Source organism: Podarcis pityusensis, assembly GCF_964106645.2.
Source record: "Podarcis pityusensis genome assembly, chromosome: 3".
Lineage (NCBI taxonomy): Eukaryota > Metazoa > Chordata > Lepidosauria > Squamata > Lacertidae > Podarcis > Podarcis pityusensis.
In genome coordinates this window covers 12,213,257-12,234,813 of record NC_138026.1, presented here as the reverse complement: position 1 = coordinate 12,234,813, position 21,557 = coordinate 12,213,257, and the positions used below count along the sequence as shown (strand labels likewise).

At 44.8% G+C, this 21,557-nt stretch overlaps 1 protein-coding gene across 3 annotated transcripts in view; it reads right to left on the bottom strand.

Annotated features, from left to right (window-relative positions):
• PLCB1 (phospholipase C beta 1) overlaps positions 1–21,557 on the bottom strand; it is a 481,134-nt gene that overhangs the window by 81,464 nt on the left and 378,113 nt on the right. For all 3 annotated transcript variants that reach the window (XM_080998939.1, XM_080998940.1, XM_080998941.1), the window contains 8 exons: positions 21,309–21,463; positions 16,580–16,744; positions 13,282–13,381; positions 10,401–10,505; positions 9,226–9,335; positions 4,516–4,648; positions 2,838–2,891; positions 1,904–2,123 (listed from right to left, as the gene is read on the bottom strand). In XM_080998939.1, coding sequence (XP_080855065.1) covers positions 1,904–2,123; positions 2,838–2,891; positions 4,516–4,648; positions 9,226–9,335; positions 10,401–10,505; positions 13,282–13,381; positions 16,580–16,744; positions 21,309–21,463 — 1,042 coding nt within the window. The remainder of the gene's footprint in view (positions 1–1,903; positions 2,124–2,837; positions 2,892–4,515; positions 4,649–9,225; positions 9,336–10,400; positions 10,506–13,281; positions 13,382–16,579; positions 16,745–21,308; positions 21,464–21,557) is intronic.

The following is a 21,557-nucleotide window of genomic DNA, read 5'->3' as shown; positions in this document are numbered from 1 at the left end:
GAGCTGTCTGATTTGGCCATAGTGAACAATTCCAAGCACGCCTGGAGGATGAGGACCATTTGGATCCCTTGCAATCAGGATTCGGGCCTCACCATGGGACTGAAGCTGCCTTGGTTGTGCTGGTCGATGATCTCCGGCGGGCTAGGAACAAAGGTGAGAGCTGTTTCCTAGTTCTGCTGGATCTCTCAGCGGCCTTTGACACCATTGACCATAACACCCTTCTGGACCGTTTAGAGGGGCTGGGAGCTGGGGGCACTGTTATACAGTGGTTCTGCTCCTTTCTCCTGGGCCGTGTCCAGAAAGGGGTGTTGGGGGGTGAGTGGGCACTTGTGGGGTGCCTCAGGGTTCCGTCCTCTCCCCCATGCTTTTTAATATCTATATGAAGCCGCTGGGAGAGATCATCAGGGGGTTTGGACTGGGTATTCATCAGTATGCAGATGACACCCAGTTCTACCTCTCTTTTAAATCAGAACCAGTGAAGGCAGTGAATGTCCTGTGTGAGTGCCTGGAGGCGGTTGGAGGATAGATGGCGGCTAACAGATTGAAGTTGAATCCTGACAAGACAGAAGTACTGTTTTTGGGGGACAGGGAGCAGGCGGGTGTGGGGGACTCCCTGGTCCTGAATGGGGTAACTGTGCCTCTGAAGGACCAGGTGTGCAGCCTGGGAGTCATTTTGGACTCACAGCTGTCCATGGAGGCAAAGGTTAACTCCGTGCCCAGGGTGGCTGTCTACCAGCTGAGACCCTACCTGCCCACAGACTGTCTCGCCAGAGTGGTGCATGCTCTAGTTATCTCCTGCTTGGACTACTGCAATGCGCTCTATGTGGGGTACCTTTGAAGGTGACTTGGAAACTGCAATTAATCCAGAATGCGGCAGCTAGACTGGTGACTGGGAGTGGCCGCCAGGACCACATAACACCAGTCCTGAGAGATCTGCATTGGCTCCCAGTACGTTTCTGAGCACAATTCAAAGTGTTGGTGCTGACCTTTAAAGCGCTAAATGGCCTTGGCCCTGTATATCTGAAGGAGCGTCTCCACCCCCATCGTTCAGCCTGGACACTGAGGGCCTTCTGGTGCTTCCCTCACTGTGAGAAATGAGGTTGCAGGGAACCAGACAGAGGGCCTTCTCAGTAGTGGTGCCCGCCCTGTGGAACGCCCTCTCATCAGATGTCAGGGAAATAAGCAGCTATCCTATTTTTAAGAGACATCTGAAGGCAGCCCTGTTTAGGGAAGTTTTTAATATTTAATGCTGTATTGTTTTTAACACTTGATTGCGAGCCACCCAGAGTGGCTGGGGAAACTCAGCCAGATGGGTGGGGTATAAATAAATATCATCATCATCATCATCATCATCATCATCATCACCATCATCATTACTGCTACTACTACTACTACCCAATTTCCTAGGATTAAGCCTTATGGAACTTACTTCTAAGTACAGGGTTTGCTGTAAATGTTTCTGTCAGAGGCAGATGGCATGGTGGGGCTGTGCCACTTTCCTGACCTCTCTCCAGCTGAGTTGCCGCTGCATACCAGGTCCAAGAGGGATGAGGCAATGGTGCGGTCGCTGTAGAGCCTATCTGGCACTCCAGCAGGCGAACTTGCAGCACATCAACCTCAGCCCTCCCCTTTTCCATACCAGTATGCAGCATCAACTGTGCCAAAAGGAGGTCTGGTGAGGGGTGCGGCTCCAACACACTGCCCACTAATGGGTTTTGTGTCAGTCACTGTCCCACAACAGGAGCTATCTTCCTATGGTGGGAATCTGGAAGGATTCCAAACACTAACCAGGAGTGACATTTGCCTTTTGGTATGGCCCACTGAAATCAGTATGCTACTGCAATAAAGGGGGAAAGAGAAACTTGGTTGATAAGAGGAGGGATAAACTCCATATACAACATACTTTTTCTTACTGTCTTTTTTAGCTGTTTTCTCCAAAACCGCCCTCCGCCGCAGGTAGTCGTTTTGGATTTCATTATACTTTGTGGTATGCTCTTTTATAAGATCCGTGGTTTTTTTGTGGTGTTTCTTCACAAGGTCCTTCATTTCTTTGTAGTGCTTCTTCTGAAGTTTCACAAACGCTTTCTGTTGCTTTAGCTCCTCGATCGTTTGTGCTTCGACTTCTAAAAATAAGGAGAGGAAAGCTTTCTTTGTCACTATTGCTTCCTATGGACATAAAATGAAAGGCTGTCATCATGCAGACCCCATTGGAGAATTTGCAGGGCTGCATCACAATCCTGGATCTGAATGAAGTCAGCAAAAGAGATGGCAGGTTGCACAACCAAAGAAGCCATGGCATGGGAATGAGAAGGGAGGGACTCAGAGAGAGGGGAAGTGGTGGTTTAAAACAATAACAGAAGTTTGAGTAAAGCAGGGAAGGAGGGCACTGAGGGAAAATGGCAGTTTTAAACAACAGCAGAGGTTCCAGTGAAGCAGGAACAGATGGGCACATAAGGCAATTGTGGTTTTAAACAACAGCAGAGATTTGAATAAAGCGGGGATAGAGAGACACAGAGGAAACAGCAAGGTTTTGAATAAAGCAAGGATGGAAGAAAACTGAGGGGGAAAGCGGCAGCTTTAAACAATGGCAGAAGTTTCAGTGGAGTGGGCAGATATGTTATCAATAACTACTGGCTTACGTTAACTTGCTTTTAATTTTCCATTTCATCAGTATTCTTTTAAATAACATTTTATATTCCATGTAAAACACTCAGGAGTTAAGGATGATTAAGTGGTTTATAAATCCTGTTTAATAAATAAATAGAATCAGGTTGCACTTCCTTCACACAAAAGATCAAGAGATCCTGCTGTATGTATACTATCCACATGTTTCATACCTGTCAGGACACTCTGAATGAGATCTTCTGTTTTCGCTGGCACTTTCACAGAACCTAGATGGAAAATGCCATCAATAGTCAGTGGTTTGGAAATGACAAATATATGGCCTCAAAGCTATAGGCACACAGGTTTCCTTTTTAAGGTGAGAAAGCATCCTTTAAACGATCTCTCCACATCCTCCAAATTCATGGAAGCTGCCATTGCTCCTCTTTTTACAAAAAAAAAGGCAGTGAAGCTTGTTTGATTAGTCATACCTGGTATACCTTCATAGATGTGTCTATGAATACTGATTCAAAATCCACCTGCCCCCTGCACCCCAGATCCCACATTCCTTACTACCTCATCCACAGGTAGTAAAGCTAGAAGTTATTTCAGAAGTTTGATAGATCAGGTGAATAGGGAGAATGGGGGAGTGTTTCTTATGAGTCTTCTTAGCTGCAATAATGGTGGTAGCCCTCCAAGTGGCTATGTATCATTATTTCCTTGTCCTTCGTTGCTGCTGTTTTTGCTACCATCACCTATTTCACACATTGCCTTTCTCTTTCATCCAATACAATCATTGAAACTAAATTGCACAAAAACTGAATGGAAAACAAATAAAACTTAGGGGGTTTTGTGCATGATGTGGTGCAAAATCCAGATAGAAAATAGTTGCGATGTGATCCACAAGCAAGTCCAGGACCCTCAAATCATGTTGATCTTCTGAAAAAAAATGGGCCAAGCTAATTCCTCCATAATCCCTACTGCCTCTTAAGTGGCTTCTCGTGAGTCTGAGATATAAAAGTATGACACAATTCAACCCACATTCCCCTGTTTTCCAAAACTCAGAAGGGTGAAGATTGTCTATTCCTTACTCAGAGCTAGTTTTCTCTGCAAAAGGAAAAGTAGGAGATGCAAGACGTTCAACTTGCCAGTGGTTGCCTGCAAGTTTCTGAGCACAAAATCTACTGATTGACAATATGGTGAAACTGTTCCAAACAGGGCATGGGGAAAAGCATTCCAGCTCAATGAGCTTCACGACTGACAGGGATATGAACCTATGTTGCCTGATGCAACCAGTGTTCATTGGGGCTGATAGGACAGAAGGCAGGGAGGGTAACAGCAGATGGAGCCAGGGGTGATGACAGGAAGAGCTAATTAATTCTGGTTTTGGTCCTATCCCCTCTCTGTTGAGCTCTGCAAGGGCAACAGTGAGACTAAGGAGAAGGAATCTGACAGGCAGTGTCAGCTTCTGGCCTGCCTGTAGGAAGGCAGGCAGGTGGGGGCTGGTTGAAGGCAGACTGAGTGCCAATTTGCCATTGTGGTCCAACTTCCAGCGGATATAACCCAGTTTGTTACACTCAGTTGGAGCACAATAAGGTATACAGATAGCTAGCATTCTTCCACCAGGCCTTTCAGCAATTGCAATAGAGCTGCCAGGCAACAAGTTTTCTACATGGGAGGGTAGCAAAGGAGAGAGATTTTGTTACGGGCATTGTCTTTCCAAAACAATCCAATACAGGTGTACTGATGGGCTTTAAATGTCTCACAAAAGAGAAAGAGGAGGGGGGGGGGAGAAAAAAGGCTGGCCTAATTTCTATTTTGTTCTAATAGTTTTTGAACACAACGAACAAAGACTGGGTTATTTTCCCCATAGAAAGACACTATAAAAACGACACAGCGCAGTCTAGTTCTTACCTGGTGTTGGTTGGCTGGGAGTAACCTGTGTGGATGGTTTTGGGGTGAGGGAAGTGGTGTGGTTTACTCCATTTTCAGCTGGTGCCGGCTTGGGTTCAGTGTGAGCTTCTGAAGGAACATCTCCCTGTTCCGCCTGACAATACAAAACAATTCCCATAAATATGTAAGGAGGCAAGCAATCTTATAGGAGACATGCTACACTTAATTCTGGTTATTTATTTTCTATACCACTTAATATACAGTGGTACCTCGAGTTACAGATGCTTCAGGTTACAAACGCTTCAGGTTACAGACTCCGCTAACCCAGAAATAGTACCTCGGGTTAAGAACTTTGCTTCAGGATGAGAACAGAAATTGCCTGGCGGAGGCAGCAGGAGGCCCCATTAGCTAAAGTGGTACCTCAGGTTAAGAACAGTTTCAGGTTAAGAACGGACCTCCGGAACGAAATAAGTTCTTAACCCGATGTACTACTGTATTCTAAATAACTCAAAGCAGTGTACAGAAAACTAAAACAACAATAAACAACTTAAACAAAGTATTACAAAATGACACAGTTACAGAAATAAAAGTTACATGAATATAAAGTTACTAATATATAAAAATCATTATCAATTCATTTTCCTTTTGACACATACGTCTGAGATTAGGGTACATGGCCAATAGCTTGGACATGGATTCTACTTCCAATGATGCACAACTCTCTACCTCTAACTAACTGTATTCACATGCTAAGATTTATTCATATTGCAAGCTTGCTGGGGGAGTTTGTACCGCACCTGGCACAAAGTGATCCTAGTCTACCTTTCAGAAAGAACTTACAAAATACCTCTAGTGCTCTTAAGAAATAGCTGCCATTACTATTTTAGGCTCCTTTGATTACTTACCAGAAAAAAATAGTCTTTTGCAAAAACAAAAGCCTAGAATTAATAATGGAAATCTCACACTGCAGTAAACAGTACACTGCAGTACTATTACAACTTTTAGGAATAAACTGTCCAGTATTTAAATATTTCTATATACACCTGCATAGACCCGACTTAAATGTATGCAAATGATAAGTCATGTTTCTCCACCCATAATCACAATTAATTAGCCCTAACGGTGGGGTGCTGCAATAAAAACACTTACTGGGATATCTTGGATCTTGGTCTTTCTTGAATGACTTATGCTCCTATTTTATATTTCCATTCCCAAAAGACAAGGTCTATACCCTCCAGCAAGCACAGGAAATATGATTTCTGCATGTAGGTCTCAGTACACTGTTGATTAATAACATTGTACTATGCAGATATAAATATAATCTAACAGAACATACCAGTCATCACCAGTGAGCCGAACATGGGAAAAAATTACTGCTCTGTTCTCCCCAGATTAATGTCCCAGAAGTCTGATTACTAATTCACCCCCAAGACACATGAATTGTTCCCAGGACAGCTCACCCATAGTTATATTCAACAGATAAGCCTATGTAAGCAGTACCTCTATCCTTGCTGCATGCTCGGATGAATGTGCTTGCATCGCACAACCTGCTTAGGCATTCCCCACAACCTTTTCTTCCTTGCCAGCACTCAATGCCCATGTTTAGAGCTCATTCTTTTTTACTACACACGAATCATCTCAACAGTAGCTATACTAGTGGCCACAGTCATCAAAATGCATCACCGATTCCCACTGCACAAATGGAGCAGCGATGAAGGCGCATAGTCTGAGAGTGCCGTTAGGCAGCAATGCACAAATGTATGTAGGGAGCACCTGTTGCCATGGTACCTCACTGGATTAGTTTCTCAGGCAGCTTCGGTAATAAATTGATTTGGAGGGTGTGTGAGTTTTTTCCTTAAAACACTTCAAAATTTCAAAAATGTGTTACAGGTTCAGCAGTGGGGGAAGAGTTTAAAAGATTATAGCACAAATACATTACGCTGAAAGCTTGCTCAATATTCCCACCCATGAACACTGCATACTACAAATGAATTTTTCACTGCACCAGTTTAACTCTTCAGAAGCTACAGAACAGAACCAGGCTCTGAACATTACGGTATATCCCTTACCCATCTCTGGCACGCAGTGAGAGGCAAGAAGGCTTTATGTTTGCTCCCTCTACTTGCTTACGTTTGCAAGCTGCTTACTTCCCTGGACATATTTATAATCTAATTGGATTTGTTTCCAATGGTGTTGCCTCTCAAAAACAAATGGCAGAATAAGATTGCTGCTACTGGGTTCGCAATCTTGGAGGTCCGCTCCACTTTACCATGAGGCGGAGTTGCGGTGGACCGCGTGGCCACCCACTCTGCTCCGGGGGCGGGGAACAAAGTCCCATGTTGCCTGGGGGATCCCAGCCACGTCATTGCCCAGCCGACCAATCTGGTGGCTGGGGGGGGGCGTGGCCGGGGCAATTTAAGCTTTGGTGTGAGCTGGAGGAACCCTTCTTTGGCTCGACCCCGACGGGAACATCTGGGGGAGCTTGAGTTGGTCTGCATCAATGGGGGATGGTGGTTTACCCTTACCAGACTTCCTGCACATCGGGCAGGAGTCAGATATAGTTGGATTCATTCAATGCCTAAGTCAATAACGCTCACAGTCTGTAATCAATAAAGTTGTGGCCAAAATTTGCCCAATAACATTAACATAATATCTGTGTCCTGGTGTCTTCTTTACGAGGGGGTGGTTGCGGGGTCTAGACACGCAACTTATTCCACTCTTTTGAAATAAAAGCTGTCTGGCAAATAAGGCTCCTTCACCTGATCCTGACCAGTTTCTAAGGCTAGGGAGCAGCTACTATTAACAGTCTTCCTGGTGCATACTGCTCACGTTGTACCTAAACATTAGCCATGCTGGCTAGGTTGGTGGTCGTTGGGAGTCCTACAACATATGGAGGGCACCAAGGCCGGGGGGAGGCTGCCATATACACTCCTAAAAAGAAATTGATATTGATCAGCCTCTAGCTGCTGCTCAATCCAGCCCATTCCTTTCTGCCCTTGCACTATGAGAAAACCTGTGACCTGAAGGAGAGAGGATTAATAAACATGAAGCTGGGGAATGGAACACTGAACTGTCTTTGGGCAGCAGCTCACCCAAAACTAGTCTGGGGATTTTGACTCCTCCCTTTCTGCCCATTGACACTGAAGAGACTTATAGGAAGGGATAAACACAGCACACAGCTCACCGATGGATCAGCCAACGGCTAACCTTCAGGAAAGTGAGATGGATGAAAGGAGAACAGCTACAATGACTTAATAGGACCTGGTTACAGATAGGTAGCCGTGTTGGTCTGCCATAATCAAAATAAAAAAAATCCTTCCAGTAGCACCTTTAAGACCAACTAAGTTAGTTCTTGGTATGAGCTTTCGTGTGCAAGCACACTTCTTCAGATACACACTGTGTATCTGAAGAAGTGTGCTTGCACACGAAAGCTCATACCAAGAACTAACTTAGTTGGTCTTAAAGGTGCTACTGGAAGGATTTTTTTTATTTTAATAGGACCTGTGAGGTGGTAGGGATGTATCAGAGAGGATAGAGGCTTGTATCTGTATTCATTATTTTATAGAAGCCACCTTGGGGTAGAAATACAACAATCACTTAGCTGATGAAGAGATGCATCCATCTCTGTGGTTATTTATTACAAATATCATTCTGCCTGGGTCCAAAATGCAGCTTGTGCGTGCGCATGTGGAGAAGATGCTTATACAAGTCTTTCTCATCTGCTGCTGACATGCAGCTGTTTCAAAGACAGAGGAATTGTTTGCAGAGGGATCCCTCACCTGGCACTGAAATACAACTGCATCTTAGGCCACACAGCAGATTTATCAGGCATTTTAGTGCACTTAAGGCACTAAGCTAGGGACTTGCATACAATCAGAAGGACGGTTTACTTAAATGTGAAATCTTAGCATAGATCAGGCTTTCAGACAATCGCAAATCTATCACCATATTGCAAACATGCTTGAGCAAAACTGCAAAGTGGCCAAGCTGAACCAAACCTTCTGCTACCTGGGATGTCTTTCTCCTCTTTACTCCATGGTCTTCTTGCTACGTTTATTTTTGTTGCGATACTGTGACATTTGCAAAAAGCAGATGTGAAATGAAAAGGGGACAAAAATTGGGCAACAAAACCAGAATATATTGTTCAGATAAACATCCATTATTCAGTCAATAAATAATTTTGAATGAGCCTAGGTTGTTTTCCTTATCAAGAATACAGTACAGTGGTACCTCGGGTTACATACGCTTCAGGTTACATGTGCTTCAGGTTACAGACTCCGCTAACCCAGAAATAGTACCTCAGGTTAAGAACTTTGCTTCAGGATGAGAACAGAAATCGTGCTCCGGTGGCGCAGCGGCAGCAGGAGGCCCTATTAGCTAAAGTGGTGCTTCAGGTTAAGAACAGTTTCAGGTTAAGAACGGACCTCCGGAACGAATTAAATACTTAACACGAGGTACCACTGTATTGCGAATCAGATGGGCTGGGCCGTGTAAATCTAGATTTATATCCCCTTTCCATATGTGGAATTAATATTTAATATTAAAGTCCCAGATTTGTGTGAACGGATTTGGCATTAATGGCACGGCAAGTGGAGGGTGGGTGTGGAGACTGAATCATGGCAGACCTACCACAGCCAAACTCCCTTTTCCATTTCCTGAGGGGATTGTGCTATCTGCAATGCATCATCAAAGCAATCCCTCTGCTATATTTCTTCAAGCCCAAATTCTCACCTCTTTCCTGACTTCTTCTTCATCCTCCAGAGTCAGCGCTGCCAACTGATTTGCTCTCTGCTCCATTAAATTCACATATCTGATAGGGTTGGATAATGCCTCAATAACATCTGGAAATGAAACAGGAATTTAGAATCAAACTTTGATTTGGTTTCAAAGGGCTATATTTATCTATCTGTTTTACAGAGATGAAATAATCATTTAACAATCCTAAGGCTGTTCTTTGATTTTTCTAATAAGAAATCAACATAGACTAGAGTCATTCAAGTTTTCCTTGAAGAAAAACAACAACGGTTGGCTGTATTTTATTATCTTCCCCGACACTGACAGGACAAATCTATACAATGAGACTGACTCTCAAGTAAGTGTGCATACCCTTGCAGCCTAAATTCACAAGTGACACATGGTATATCCATAGAACTGATTATGAGAGATGGAGTGCTATTAATATTATATAGCCTCTTTAAAGATAAAGAATTAAGGCACAGAGAACACAACTTGCAAAGAACTCTTCCAGCTTCTCCATTTGCTCTGGCATTTGTACTCAGATCTGCCCAGTCTGATCATCATCAACTTTCTGTTTTAAAATAGACTACATCAGTAAAAAGGAAAGGCACCACTATGGAACTAGAGAACACTGTGTGGAATCATTGACAATTACAGCGGTAACTGTACATCATGTTGGATGATGAACAGCAACTTATTAGAACACACGTTACAACTTCTTGATAGCTAAAAGCTAAAGGACCCCTGACAGTTAAGTCCAGTCACAAACAATTCTGGGGTTGCAGCACTCATCTTGCTTTACTGGCCCTGGGAGCTGACGTTTGTCCGCAGACGGTTTTTCTGGGTCATGTGGCCAGCACGGCGAAACCAGAGAGGTGCATGGAAACACCGTTTACCTTCCCGCCGGAGCGGTACCTATTTATCTACTTGCACTTTGACGTGCTCTCAAACTGCTAGGTTGGCAGGAGCTGGGACCGAGCAACGGGAGCTCACCCCCTCGCAGGGATTCGAACCGCTGACCTTCCGATCAGCAAGCCCTAGGCTCAGTGGTTTAGACCACAGCGCCACCTGCGGCTTGATAGCTACTGGATGTTAATACAGCTTGTTACTGCTGATTAGTGTATGAACTTTATATAATTTCAAAGCAACAACAACACACACATAGTTACCTGCATAAGTATCAGGTACGTAATCTTTAACCTCTATGTATACAAATATGGCTGGCAGTGTCAAGGGCTGATTCCTTTCATTCCTCAGGCAGATATAGTGATAGCCTAGAAAAGAAAGCAGGACAAGGTCAACAGAATTTTTATAATTGACCACTGCAGTGTAATAGGCATCAAGGTGACTCATGAGGTGCTGGAAATGAGCCAAGGTCCCTAAACATAGCATCCCACTCCTTAGCAATTTCCCTGACATGCTTCATTATCACAGATGCTCTAATTGTGGAAGGCAGGGAGTGCATGTAATATTTGATGCAGAACTTCTACTCTTAGGCAATGTATGTAGAAACAGGTATGGCCTCCACTGAAAACAACAGTTGTGAAGAAACCCTCGAAAAAATTATGGCAAATGTTTACTGTTGGAATGACTGAAACACAAGGGAGAACACATCTGGGACTCTTGGAAAATAGTCTGCTTCCTTAGGGACCAGTTTTGGAGCTTCTCTTGGGATCTATGTTTATGAGATAGAATACTAAAGACAGTGTTAGTGCCTTGGCTATACCTGCTTGCAGGTTTTCAGTGTGCTAAAAATAAAGAAACACTCTTTTTGTGTCACGGAAGAAGAGTATATGGGATTCTTGGAGGCAGGTCTTTTCAGTTTCTCTGCTAAAATCATGACTATATTTTAACAACGCTATTGGTCTATTACAAGTCATTTAGTAAGAACCAGGCATGGTCGAGAGCCCCTAATCTCTCCCTGTTTTAAATTGGGGGCATGAGCAAGACTAGCAGCAGGAATGGAAGAGGTGTTTGAAACAGAGGGTTCCCTCCCTTTCCCTTCTTTTACCCAAGTCATGTTGGTGTGCAGACTGTTGAGAAGCGAAATGATGTGACATTATCAGCCCTGGAGATAAGTCACCCCCAATTAGCCCCTGGGTTTTGCTTTATTAGTGTGCTACCTGGGAGAAGGAGGGAAAGAGGGAGAGGCTCCCCTTTTCTAAACACTTTGTGTGCCCTTTCTGCTGGTCTCACCACAACTTGGAAAGGAAGGGCAGGGAAGTGGAGGCAGAATATGTTCTTGGGAGGGCTGGTAGGGACAGCAGAGGGCACTGGGAATCATATAATCATAGAAGTTCAGGGTTGGAAGGTGCCCCAAGAGTCATCTATCTAGTCCAACATTTTGCAGCTTGTTAATACCTCCTCTCTTCTAAGGTAGACTGCAGTGAGCTTCCATGGTCTATTCCCAGAGCTGGTGATGTTTGCTGGCATCTTCAGTAAGAACAGTATATAGAGGAAGAGGGTAAAGGAACAGGCAGGGAAATGGGGAAGGATGTAAAGCGAGCATTTCAGGGGGCTGGACTCGATGAGCAGATCTCCAATTCTTTGGTTGATACTGTCAAAGCTGGGCTCTCAAGCTGCAATAAGCTTAAAAAAAACCTGGCACACTAGAGTCCTCATAGTTCAGCTTTCAAGGTACACAGAGAACCTGCCCTCTTAGTTCATTTGGCTCATTCCCTCATTCAAAGGTGCAATTGGGTAGGTACCGTATTTTTCGCTCGATAAGACGCACTTTTTCCCTCCTAAAATGTAAGGGAAAATGTGTGTGCGTCTTATGGAGTGAATGCAGCGGGGAGGCAGACAGAAAAAGCCCCCCCCCCAGCTCTTGGGAGCTTCTCCCCAACAGGGAGAAGGGAAAAGCCCGCAGGAGCCGCACACCCTTTAAAGAGTGCGCCGCTCTTGGGGGCTTTTCCCCGAGGAGGGACAAGGGACTGACTGGCCGTGTCAGTCCCTTCTCCCTTCTGGTCGAAAAGCCCGCAGGAGCCGTGAGCCGCTCCTGTGGGCTTTTGTGGGAGGTGGGAGAATTCCCCACCTCCCGCAATAGCAGGGAGAAGGTCTGGGAGAAGCACATAGGCTGCGCACAGCCTGTCCGCTGCTCCCAGAGCTGGGGGGGAGGGAAATCATATTTTTTCCCTTGATTTCCCCCTCTGAAAATTAGGTGCGCCCTATGGAGCGAAAAATACGGTCGTTTGTTCTGGATGGGTTTACACTCTATCTGAAGGAGCAGGTGTGTTGCTTGGGGGGTACTCCTTGATCCAGTGCTGTCACTGGAGGCTCAAGAAGCACCACCACCACCACCACCACCAGCAGCAGCAGCAGCACAAAAGTGTCTATTTCCTAACTACGTCTGTTCCTGAACTGATGCAGCTTAGCCACAGTGGTGGTCCACGCTCTGGTAACCTCCCAATTAGACTACTGTACCATACTCTCTATGGGGCCACCATTAGAGATGATTCAGAAGCTTCAACCAATGCAGAATGCAGCTGCCAGAATGCTGAGTAGCATAGCTAACGGCAATCATTCAACACAAATTCTACAGGATTTGCACTGAGCTCAATTCACGCTATTAATGTTAAATTATAAAACTCCAAATGCATTGTGGCAGAAATATCTGAAGGGGCACCTCTCCCTGTATCATATTGCCACTGTATTAAGTTCTTGATGTCCTCCCACTCAGTAGAACCCCTAGCACAGTGACACAAGATAGGGCCTTCACTGTAGTGGCACCCTATTCATAGAACCCCCTTCCCTGGGAGGTACAGCTGGTGCCACTGTTTTCTGGCTTTCAACGCTAGTTGAAACCATACCGATTCACTCAGCCAATTGGATGAACTGATTTGATAGTCAGCTTTAAACAGATTTATATCCTTCTGTGGTACTATTAATTTAGTTTTTGGTCTTGGTTTTGACTGTTAGCTCGATATTTTTGTTTGTTTGTTTGAATGTGTGGATATCTATGCTGTAAACTGTCCTGGAATCATAACTGCAGAAGAGTGGTTCAGAGATGAAACAATAAATAAAGTGAATAAGAAGCCCAGATTGCCCTACCTGGTCGAATTGCTGATACCGGCAATATCCGATGACCAATGAATTTCCCTCCTTCTTCATAGGCTGCTATCCTCAGACATGCCAGGGAAGGCAGAACAACCTAAATAAATATATTTTGGTGGAAAGTATTTAATGTTTTCTGGCACACCTTGTGCACAAAGCAGGAATACTGAGACATGCTGTTCAGCAAGTTAACATTGGTAGTAATCTTACATTGTTCGCAGTGCTGCAACAGTTCATTCCTGGGTGAATACGCAGCTGATTACACATGATAGTTGAAATAGCATGATCTGCAGATCTCAACTCACTTCTTAAATACCAGAAAGAGCTGGTGACCAGGACATTGCTACCTGTCACACACTCTTGCCATCATCATATATTTATCTTTCTCTGAGTCTCTTAGCAACAGATGTGATGTCATAGTAGTCCTCCTAACTAGGCAAGCACATATATCACAGTCCATCTGGCTATGCTTTGATCAAGCTGCCCCCTTTCCAGAATTTCAGCCTCAATTGATGATACACAGGATCTTGGAAACCCTACAGCTGACAGCTTCTAGATACTGTAGAACTGGAGATGAGTAGAGGGTAGAATCCATTGATTCCAAATTCTGGGTTTCATAAGCACCCTCCCCCTGTCACACACCAATACACCACAGAAGTATGTGCCCTAGACTTTCATATGACACATTTGGTGGGGGGGGGGGGAGTCTGACCGATTTTGAGAGCAGGTGGGCAATGTTTATAAGATGGGATAGTTCTCACAATTGGACTGTTCACTTTATTTTACACAGCTGCAAGAGGATCTCGCTTTTCAGGTCAAATTTCAACACTTGTTTGCTTTGACAAATAATCCACCATAAACTTATACAATTAGATTAAACATGTTGTTTGCTAAAGCTTTTCATTCTTCCTCCATAATTCCTTTTATTATTAGAAAAAAAGAGATATGGCAAGTCCCCCCCCCCCCATGTAGCACCTAAAAATAAACTCATTATATATTGTCTCTCCAGAATTACTTTTAGGATTTCTGGGGGATGGGACAGGACACTTTTCACATCTCTATTACCCAATGTGGTGGCTAAGGCAGAGCTTTCCAAACTTTTCATGTTGGCGACACACTTTTTAGACCTGCATCATTTCGCGACATAGTAATTCAGTTTTACCAGCAACCCGGGGGTTAAACTAAGCCCTTTCCAACCCTGGGAGGAGTGCAGGGAGCATTAACGCAACACACCTACACACTGCAGCTGACACACTAATGTGTCGCGACACACAGTTTGGAATGCTCTGGGCTATGGCAATGAGCTGTGATCCAAGCCATTGCTACTTCATCTCAACCAGCTCATTCGCTGGGCCGCAGGCAACCTCAACCTCTGCACCCCCTCCAGTCTGCAATATGAGGATGGTTATACATGCCTGCTTAGCAGGGATGCTGTAAGGATGACAATATATATATTTATATAATTGCTCCGAACACTTGAAAGTGATATGGTTTGGCTTAGTGTTACCTGCATGCTGAGCCACTAAATGCTTATGAGATCTTTTATTCTTCCCCAAGTATTCTTTAGATGAAGCACTCCCAGCCTGCGTGGCTTTGACTTTCATGTAGGATGTTGCTTGCCCATGATTATCACAAGGGCATTGTCCTTGCAAGATGTAGAGTGAAGGGGGTATGGCAATCAGCACTGGAAACACTTGGTGGCAGCTGTGGTTTCTCATCATTTACACACAAGCAAACTAGGGCTCTTCCCCTGTGGACGACGGTGGAGTCTCCCCCTTGAGGAAGAGGAGGTGATGGCAGAGCAGGCACTAGGGCTGGGCATTACCTGGTTTTCAACATCGTGATATATCATCAGCTGAATATAATGGTGTACTGATATATCGGGACACGGGTGGCACTGTGGATTAAACCACAGAGCCTAGGACTTGCCGATCAGAAGGTTGGCGGTTCAAATCCCCGCGACGGGGTGAGTTACTGTTGCTCAGTCCCTGCTCCTGCCAACCTAGCAGTTCGAAAGCACGTCAAAGTGCAAGTAGATAAATAGGTACTGCTCCGGCGGGAAGGTAAATGGTGTTTCCGTGTGCTGCTCTGGTTCACCAGAAGCGGCTTAGTCATGCTGGCCACATGACCCGGAAGCTGTACGCCGGCTCCCTCGGCCAATAAAGCGAGATGAGCACCGCAACCCCAGAGTCGACCACCACTGGACCTAATGGTCAGGGGTCCCTTTACCTTTACTTTACTGATATATCACGATGTCCAAAACTGCCCAGCCCTACTCCGGACCACTCCTACATGTGCGAGCCAGAGCAAGCCCCCATATCACTCTGGTTCCTGCAAGGTGGAGCTGTGGGGGGGCTTCATCAACTGAGGGGCAGGCAGCCTGGTACCCACCCAACTCTCAGCGGAGCAGTTTAAGCAGGTTGTTCCCCCTGCCTTTGGCTTGGGCAAGCCAGAGACGGGAGTGGCGCTCTGTTAAAGTGCTCTGCTGAGGCGTGGGCAGCTGTGCGTGAGCCGGAGGTCGGGGGGACTCAATCAGCTGAGAAGTGGGCTTCTTTAAAATGCCCGCCTCTCAGCTGATCAAGGCAATTTGAGCTGGTTATACTTCACAGCTTCCCGGCCACTGACAGTGCAAGCAGGCAGACGAGAGTGAGGTATGCTGGGCTGGCGGAGGCCAGGGAGCTGGGATCTACTGCCGGCTCAAAAAGTCTGAAACCGGTATCGCAGTTTGAACGTCATATTGGTTTCAGATTGTGAATCATAACATTGCCCAGGTCTAGCAGGCACTGACTCTTAGGCACTGACTCAAATGGAACAGAACTGGGACAAACAGGATTTCACCTGCCCCCCCATATTACCATATTTTTCGCCCTATAGGACACAGTTTTTCCCCTCCAAAAATGAAGGGGAAATGTGTATGTGTCCTATGGGGCGAATGCAGGCTTTCGCTGAAGCCTGGAGAGCGAGAGGGGTCGGTGCGCACCGACCCCTTTCGCTCTCCAGGCTTCAGGAAGTTATCCGCAAGCCTGGGGAGCCCGCGGGAGTTCCCGCCGGGCTCCCTAGGCTTGCGGATAGCAGCCTGTTCTGGGGGCTGGGGTCGGGGGACGCTTGGGCTTCCCCCGCCCCAGCCCCGCGCCTGGGGGGGAAATAATTTTTTTTCTTTATTCCCCCCCCCCCAAAAAAAAACCTAGGTGCGCCCTATGGGGCGAAAAATACGGTAATTTTCTGAATTGAAGACCAGCAGCCAATAATACTATAAAGCTTTTTTCAGTAGAGGAAACAAGAACGACAAACCTACTTTCTTAAACACAATGGCCTCTTCTTCCCATACAGGATTCACTGCATTGCCTTGAGACGGCTTCGTCTTGAGAGCTTTTCGCCTTGTGTCCACTGGCAGACCAAACATGTCCACTTCTACGTAGGTCCCGACTTTTTTGTCCGACAGCAACTGCCCAGAAATGATCTAGAAATGCAAGGTTTAGGCATTCAGTGGCAGTGTGGCAGATAGACTGGAATGTCTCTAAAAACTAAAGCCTTGATTGTAAATCTAATACAGCCAGACAGCTGGGGGATGGCTGATCCACAATTTGGTTTGCATGAAGATGCTGTTTTCATTGAAGTGGCACCTAAGGCCACTGTGTTTCATGGGACTGTGGTAATGCCTCTTGGACTGCTGCAACAGCATCAGTCACGCCAGCTGTAAACTCATCACACCAGCGCTACCCTGCAACATGGAGGTAGCGGTTTATACAATGGGCACCTTTACACAATCCCAGCTGGGCTGTAAACATGTCTGCTGGCCCAGGTGCTCCTGAAGTTAAACACTTGGGGGCTGCTGGCATTATGAACTAACAACAGAAAGCAATGCAGTATAAGCCTGTATAAACTTCTGAAACTTGAGGTGCAGCTCAAGAACAAATCTGTTCAAACTGGACTGTGCATGCACAAATGTCACAAGATTATCCTTTTTCTAAAAAGAGAGAGAGAGACTTGTAATGGTACTTAGGGAGCGAGGCTGCAGCAGAATAGCAGACGGTTAATATGAGGGGAAGAGAATTGAAAACCTAAGATTCCCCTCACATTTTTCATCGTGAAAAGGAAAAACATCCCCACAACCAATCAACTCTAGTTGAGAATAAGAAATAAACAATAAACTTTTATTTTAAGTCTCCATGCTTTTATTTTTTCCAAGTTGATTTGAACTCCAAGGCCTTAATAATTAATTTTTTAATTAATAATAATAATAATAATAATAATAATTTGAATAAACTGAATACTTGTGCTGGTTCTTTTAGTTTACACAGTTCTGTACCTTTTCTCTGTGATATAAATTATTTTCTACAAGATTATCTGACAACAGGAGAAGTTAGAAGTTTTGTTACACTATTTTGCTTGTCAACTTAATATTGTATGTGTGTACTTCATAATAAAATGAAAGTTTTAGAGCTGAAAGGGACCACAAAGGACTTTGTGGGTTTCGAACCCATGACCCCAAGATTAAGGGTCTCATGCTCTACAGGCTGAGCTCTTTAAACCAGAACAGAGTTTGGGGGTTGGCACAAAACCTGCTTAAAAGCAGAACACAAGCTGTGTTTTGTGCCAAAATCCAAAATGGGGCCCTAATTTAGAAGTATTTGAAATTCTGTTAGCATATTCTGTGGAGGTAGCTGATAAACGGTATAAAACTGGAATGTGGGAATATTTCTTTCTGGACAAGGGCCAGAATTTGTGCTATATACGTATCTCTGAAAAATTACTGCTTTCCTATTCTTCTGTGCTTGCAGTCCCAACACACATAAGTAAATTGAAGCCTGGCCAATTTGCTTCATTTATGCTAACCATTTTCTCAGTTTCATGGCCTCCACTCATACCATTTACTAGAATCACAATACAAGCTTCGCTGGATAGGGAGACACAGTAGAGGATAAGTGTTTCGAAAATGCTCCCATCACTTCAAATTACCAATTTGTAAAAGGGCACCATGATGGTTTCTCTGCAGATCGCAGCCCCCACAACTTAGGTTATGGCTTATTTGCGGCCATTCTGACAAGGGAGTGGGGTAGGAGATGGGGAAATGGGACTACAGGTCACCATATTCTGCTATGTGCACCCAGGGAGTAAGACATTCTGGCCTTGTTGTGTTCGGTGAGTAGGCTCAAGCCTTCTCAGCGCCTTCTCTGACATTGACCTTAGGGCAGGCTTAAACTGGAAGGAGACTGGAGTGAATACTTTCCCTTTTCTTAATTATTATTTTATTTATGATTTTCAGTTTTAAACATTCCGATAATTTCACAATCATTTTAACATTTCAAAATTCGACTTCCTTCCCCCTCTTTCCGCGGTTCCTTAAATTTATTTTTAATATTGTCTGTACATCCAAATTAACTTAATTTACTCATTTATTCATCTACTTTAAATATATACTGTTATAAAACACTGTTATATATAACAGTATGTTATATATATATAACATACTGTTATATATACTGTTAAAAAACAGCAGGTTATTGCAACAATCCTGTCAATCTTATTATCTGTTTACAGTTTATTTGCAAATATTCAATAAACAATTTCCATTCTTTTATTAAAAGTCTGTTATCTTGATTTCTTATTTTTCTGGTAAGTTTCGCCATTTCTGCATGGACTGAATACTTTCCCACTCTGTCCCACCTCCAGTGTGACTTCCTATCCGACAGTGCCCTTCTCTTCTCCACCAGTTTGGGGTTTTGGGTGCGCTTGTTCACCCTAAGCTCTCAATAGGCATATGATGGCCATTTGTTCTAGAGCTGGAAAATATGCTTTATCCTGGATGGAATACCAGACTGGCTGAGATGGCCTTTCACTATTCCCATAAAGATTCCTTCTTTTGTCACATTTGCTTTAATTTCCAGTCACAGCGGCACCCTTGCTTGGGGAAAGAATTCAGCCTTATTTGTGTGTGTGTGTTAGCATTTCACTCCTCAGTTGCTGGACGTGTGATTGTTACATCGCATGTCAGTGTTTACTTTCTAGGTTTGGAATGTGTGAGAACGGAAGCCAGTCTTATCTTTAATAATAATAATAATAATAATAATAATAATAATAATAATTTATTTATATCCCACCCTCCCCAGCCGAAGCTGGGCTCGGAGCAGCTAACAACAGTAAAACTTGTTACGTTTGCTTCAGGTTAAATCTTTTTAGGTTGCGTCCCGCAGTGACCTGGAAGTACCGGAAAGGGTTTCGCTACCTGCGCATGCACAGAGGCTCAAAAGGATGTCACGCGCATGCGCAGAAGCACCGAATAGTGTCCCATGCATGCGCAGATGTGGGTTGCGTTCTACTAATGTTGCGAACAGGGCTCCGGAACGGATCCCATTCGCAACCAGAGGTACCACTGTACAGTACTTTTGTACTTTTCTTTCTCTCTCTCTCTCTTGGAGAAAAATTGAGAGGACACTATGATTGCTTTGTCCTGCATATATTGCTTAATAAATCACTTAGAATGGAACACTCACACTCCAAGATCGTTTCTGCTATACTCTGCTGAGTGAACGTGTACTTGTCTTTTGATATGTGTCGCTGCTGCGCACCAGGACTGATTTGTGAACGTCCCGGGCTGCACTTCATCAGGAAGATGCCCGGAGAGGTCTGTCTCATTCCGGGGGCTGCGTGTGCCCCCCAGGCGTGTTCCAACAGGGGGCAGGCTGGGCACCCCACCATTATTCTTTAGGGCAAATTTCCTTAGGAAGCCCCAAGGGCTTGGGCACCCTTTGCCAGAAGAGCAGCTCAAGTGGACCATTATTATTGATATTATTACTGCAACTGCTAATGATAGCAGGACCTAAGTGGGCATAAATGCCATTTCGTTTGTCATATCTCTCCCAGTAGGTGACATGTGTCTGAACGCCATTATCCTCACATGTCAAACTAAGCCCCTTCCTCCTTTAGAGGAGGTGAGATTGCGTGCTGCACGCCCTCACCACACACGCGTGGTGGCCGGCTCTCAGCCTCCGCGTGATTGAGGGAATCCCCGGCCGCGTCATCCCCAGGACAGCCAATCGGCTGGCTCGGGGTGTGTGGCCTGCCCAATTTAATGCAGGGGCGGTTGGGGATCTACCACTTTTGCTGCCTCCAGCTGCTCCGCTTTCCCACCCACCTACCCTTTAAGGTTTTGTCTTTGACCTTGCTATGGACCTCGGTTGGTCGCCGTTAAGGGGCCTGGTAGGAATATTTTCCACTTGGCAAATTGGCACCAGCCACTTGGTTTTTCACCTACCTCGTAGCAAATCGTCACAACTTCCTTGGGATTCACGGTTAGGCATTGGTATTGGTATTGGTATTGTTATGTAGATGGAAGAGGGGAGGAAGGACTATCACCTCCCCGCATATTGAAGGGTAATCCGATAAAGGATTCCGGGGGACGTGGGCCTGTCAGAAGCCTATGGAGGTGAGGCCCTGAGGCACGCCCCCAAGTGGTGACCCCGGGGGAGATCCTAGTTGATGTGCATCAGCAGGACTCCCCCTACTGGTGGTTAACCCTTCCCGGACTTCAAGCAGAAGGGCTGAAGCCGATAGTGGGTTAGGCCTAAGCCAATACCACTCATCACCTGTAACCAATAAAGTTGTGGCCATATTTAGCCCATTAACCTTAAATAATTGTGTCACGTGTCTTTATTTCCACTGGGGGGGGCGGGAACTTGCCACGCAATCAGATGAGTATTGTAATTGACTTCGCTCCCAAGCGGTACATCAGCTCCCTTTTCTTCGCTGCTGGTTTCCTGTTTAACAGGAATGGAAATGGGGAAACCCAGCCAGATGGGTGAGGTATAAATAAATAATAATAATAATAATTTTCCCTGGTCACTGACTCCAATAAAATATTAAAAGAAAATATATTGCCTTCACAACTGATGCAGCACATATGCATTTCTTAACTTGGGAATTCGAACCCAAGTATGAATCATGGCACAAGAAGTCATTTTGGTGCTTAACATTCAACAGCCACACCATTGTGACAATTATTCCATTAGCAACTGCATACATACCTTCACGGACAAGGTGTTTGCTACTATTCCGTCTACGATACCTTCGCTAAACGGATCAAAGTGCTTGTCTGGTCTTCTCATAAATTCTGGTTTGAGTCTGTACCCACTTTTGCCATTATATTCATACATTCCCATATTTATTTGCATAGACAAATCTAAGCGACAAAAAAAATAGAACGTTTCATGGGACAGGTCAGACGCAGAAGTTTCTCTGTAGTTCTAGCACATTTACAAAAGAAGAATCCTGAA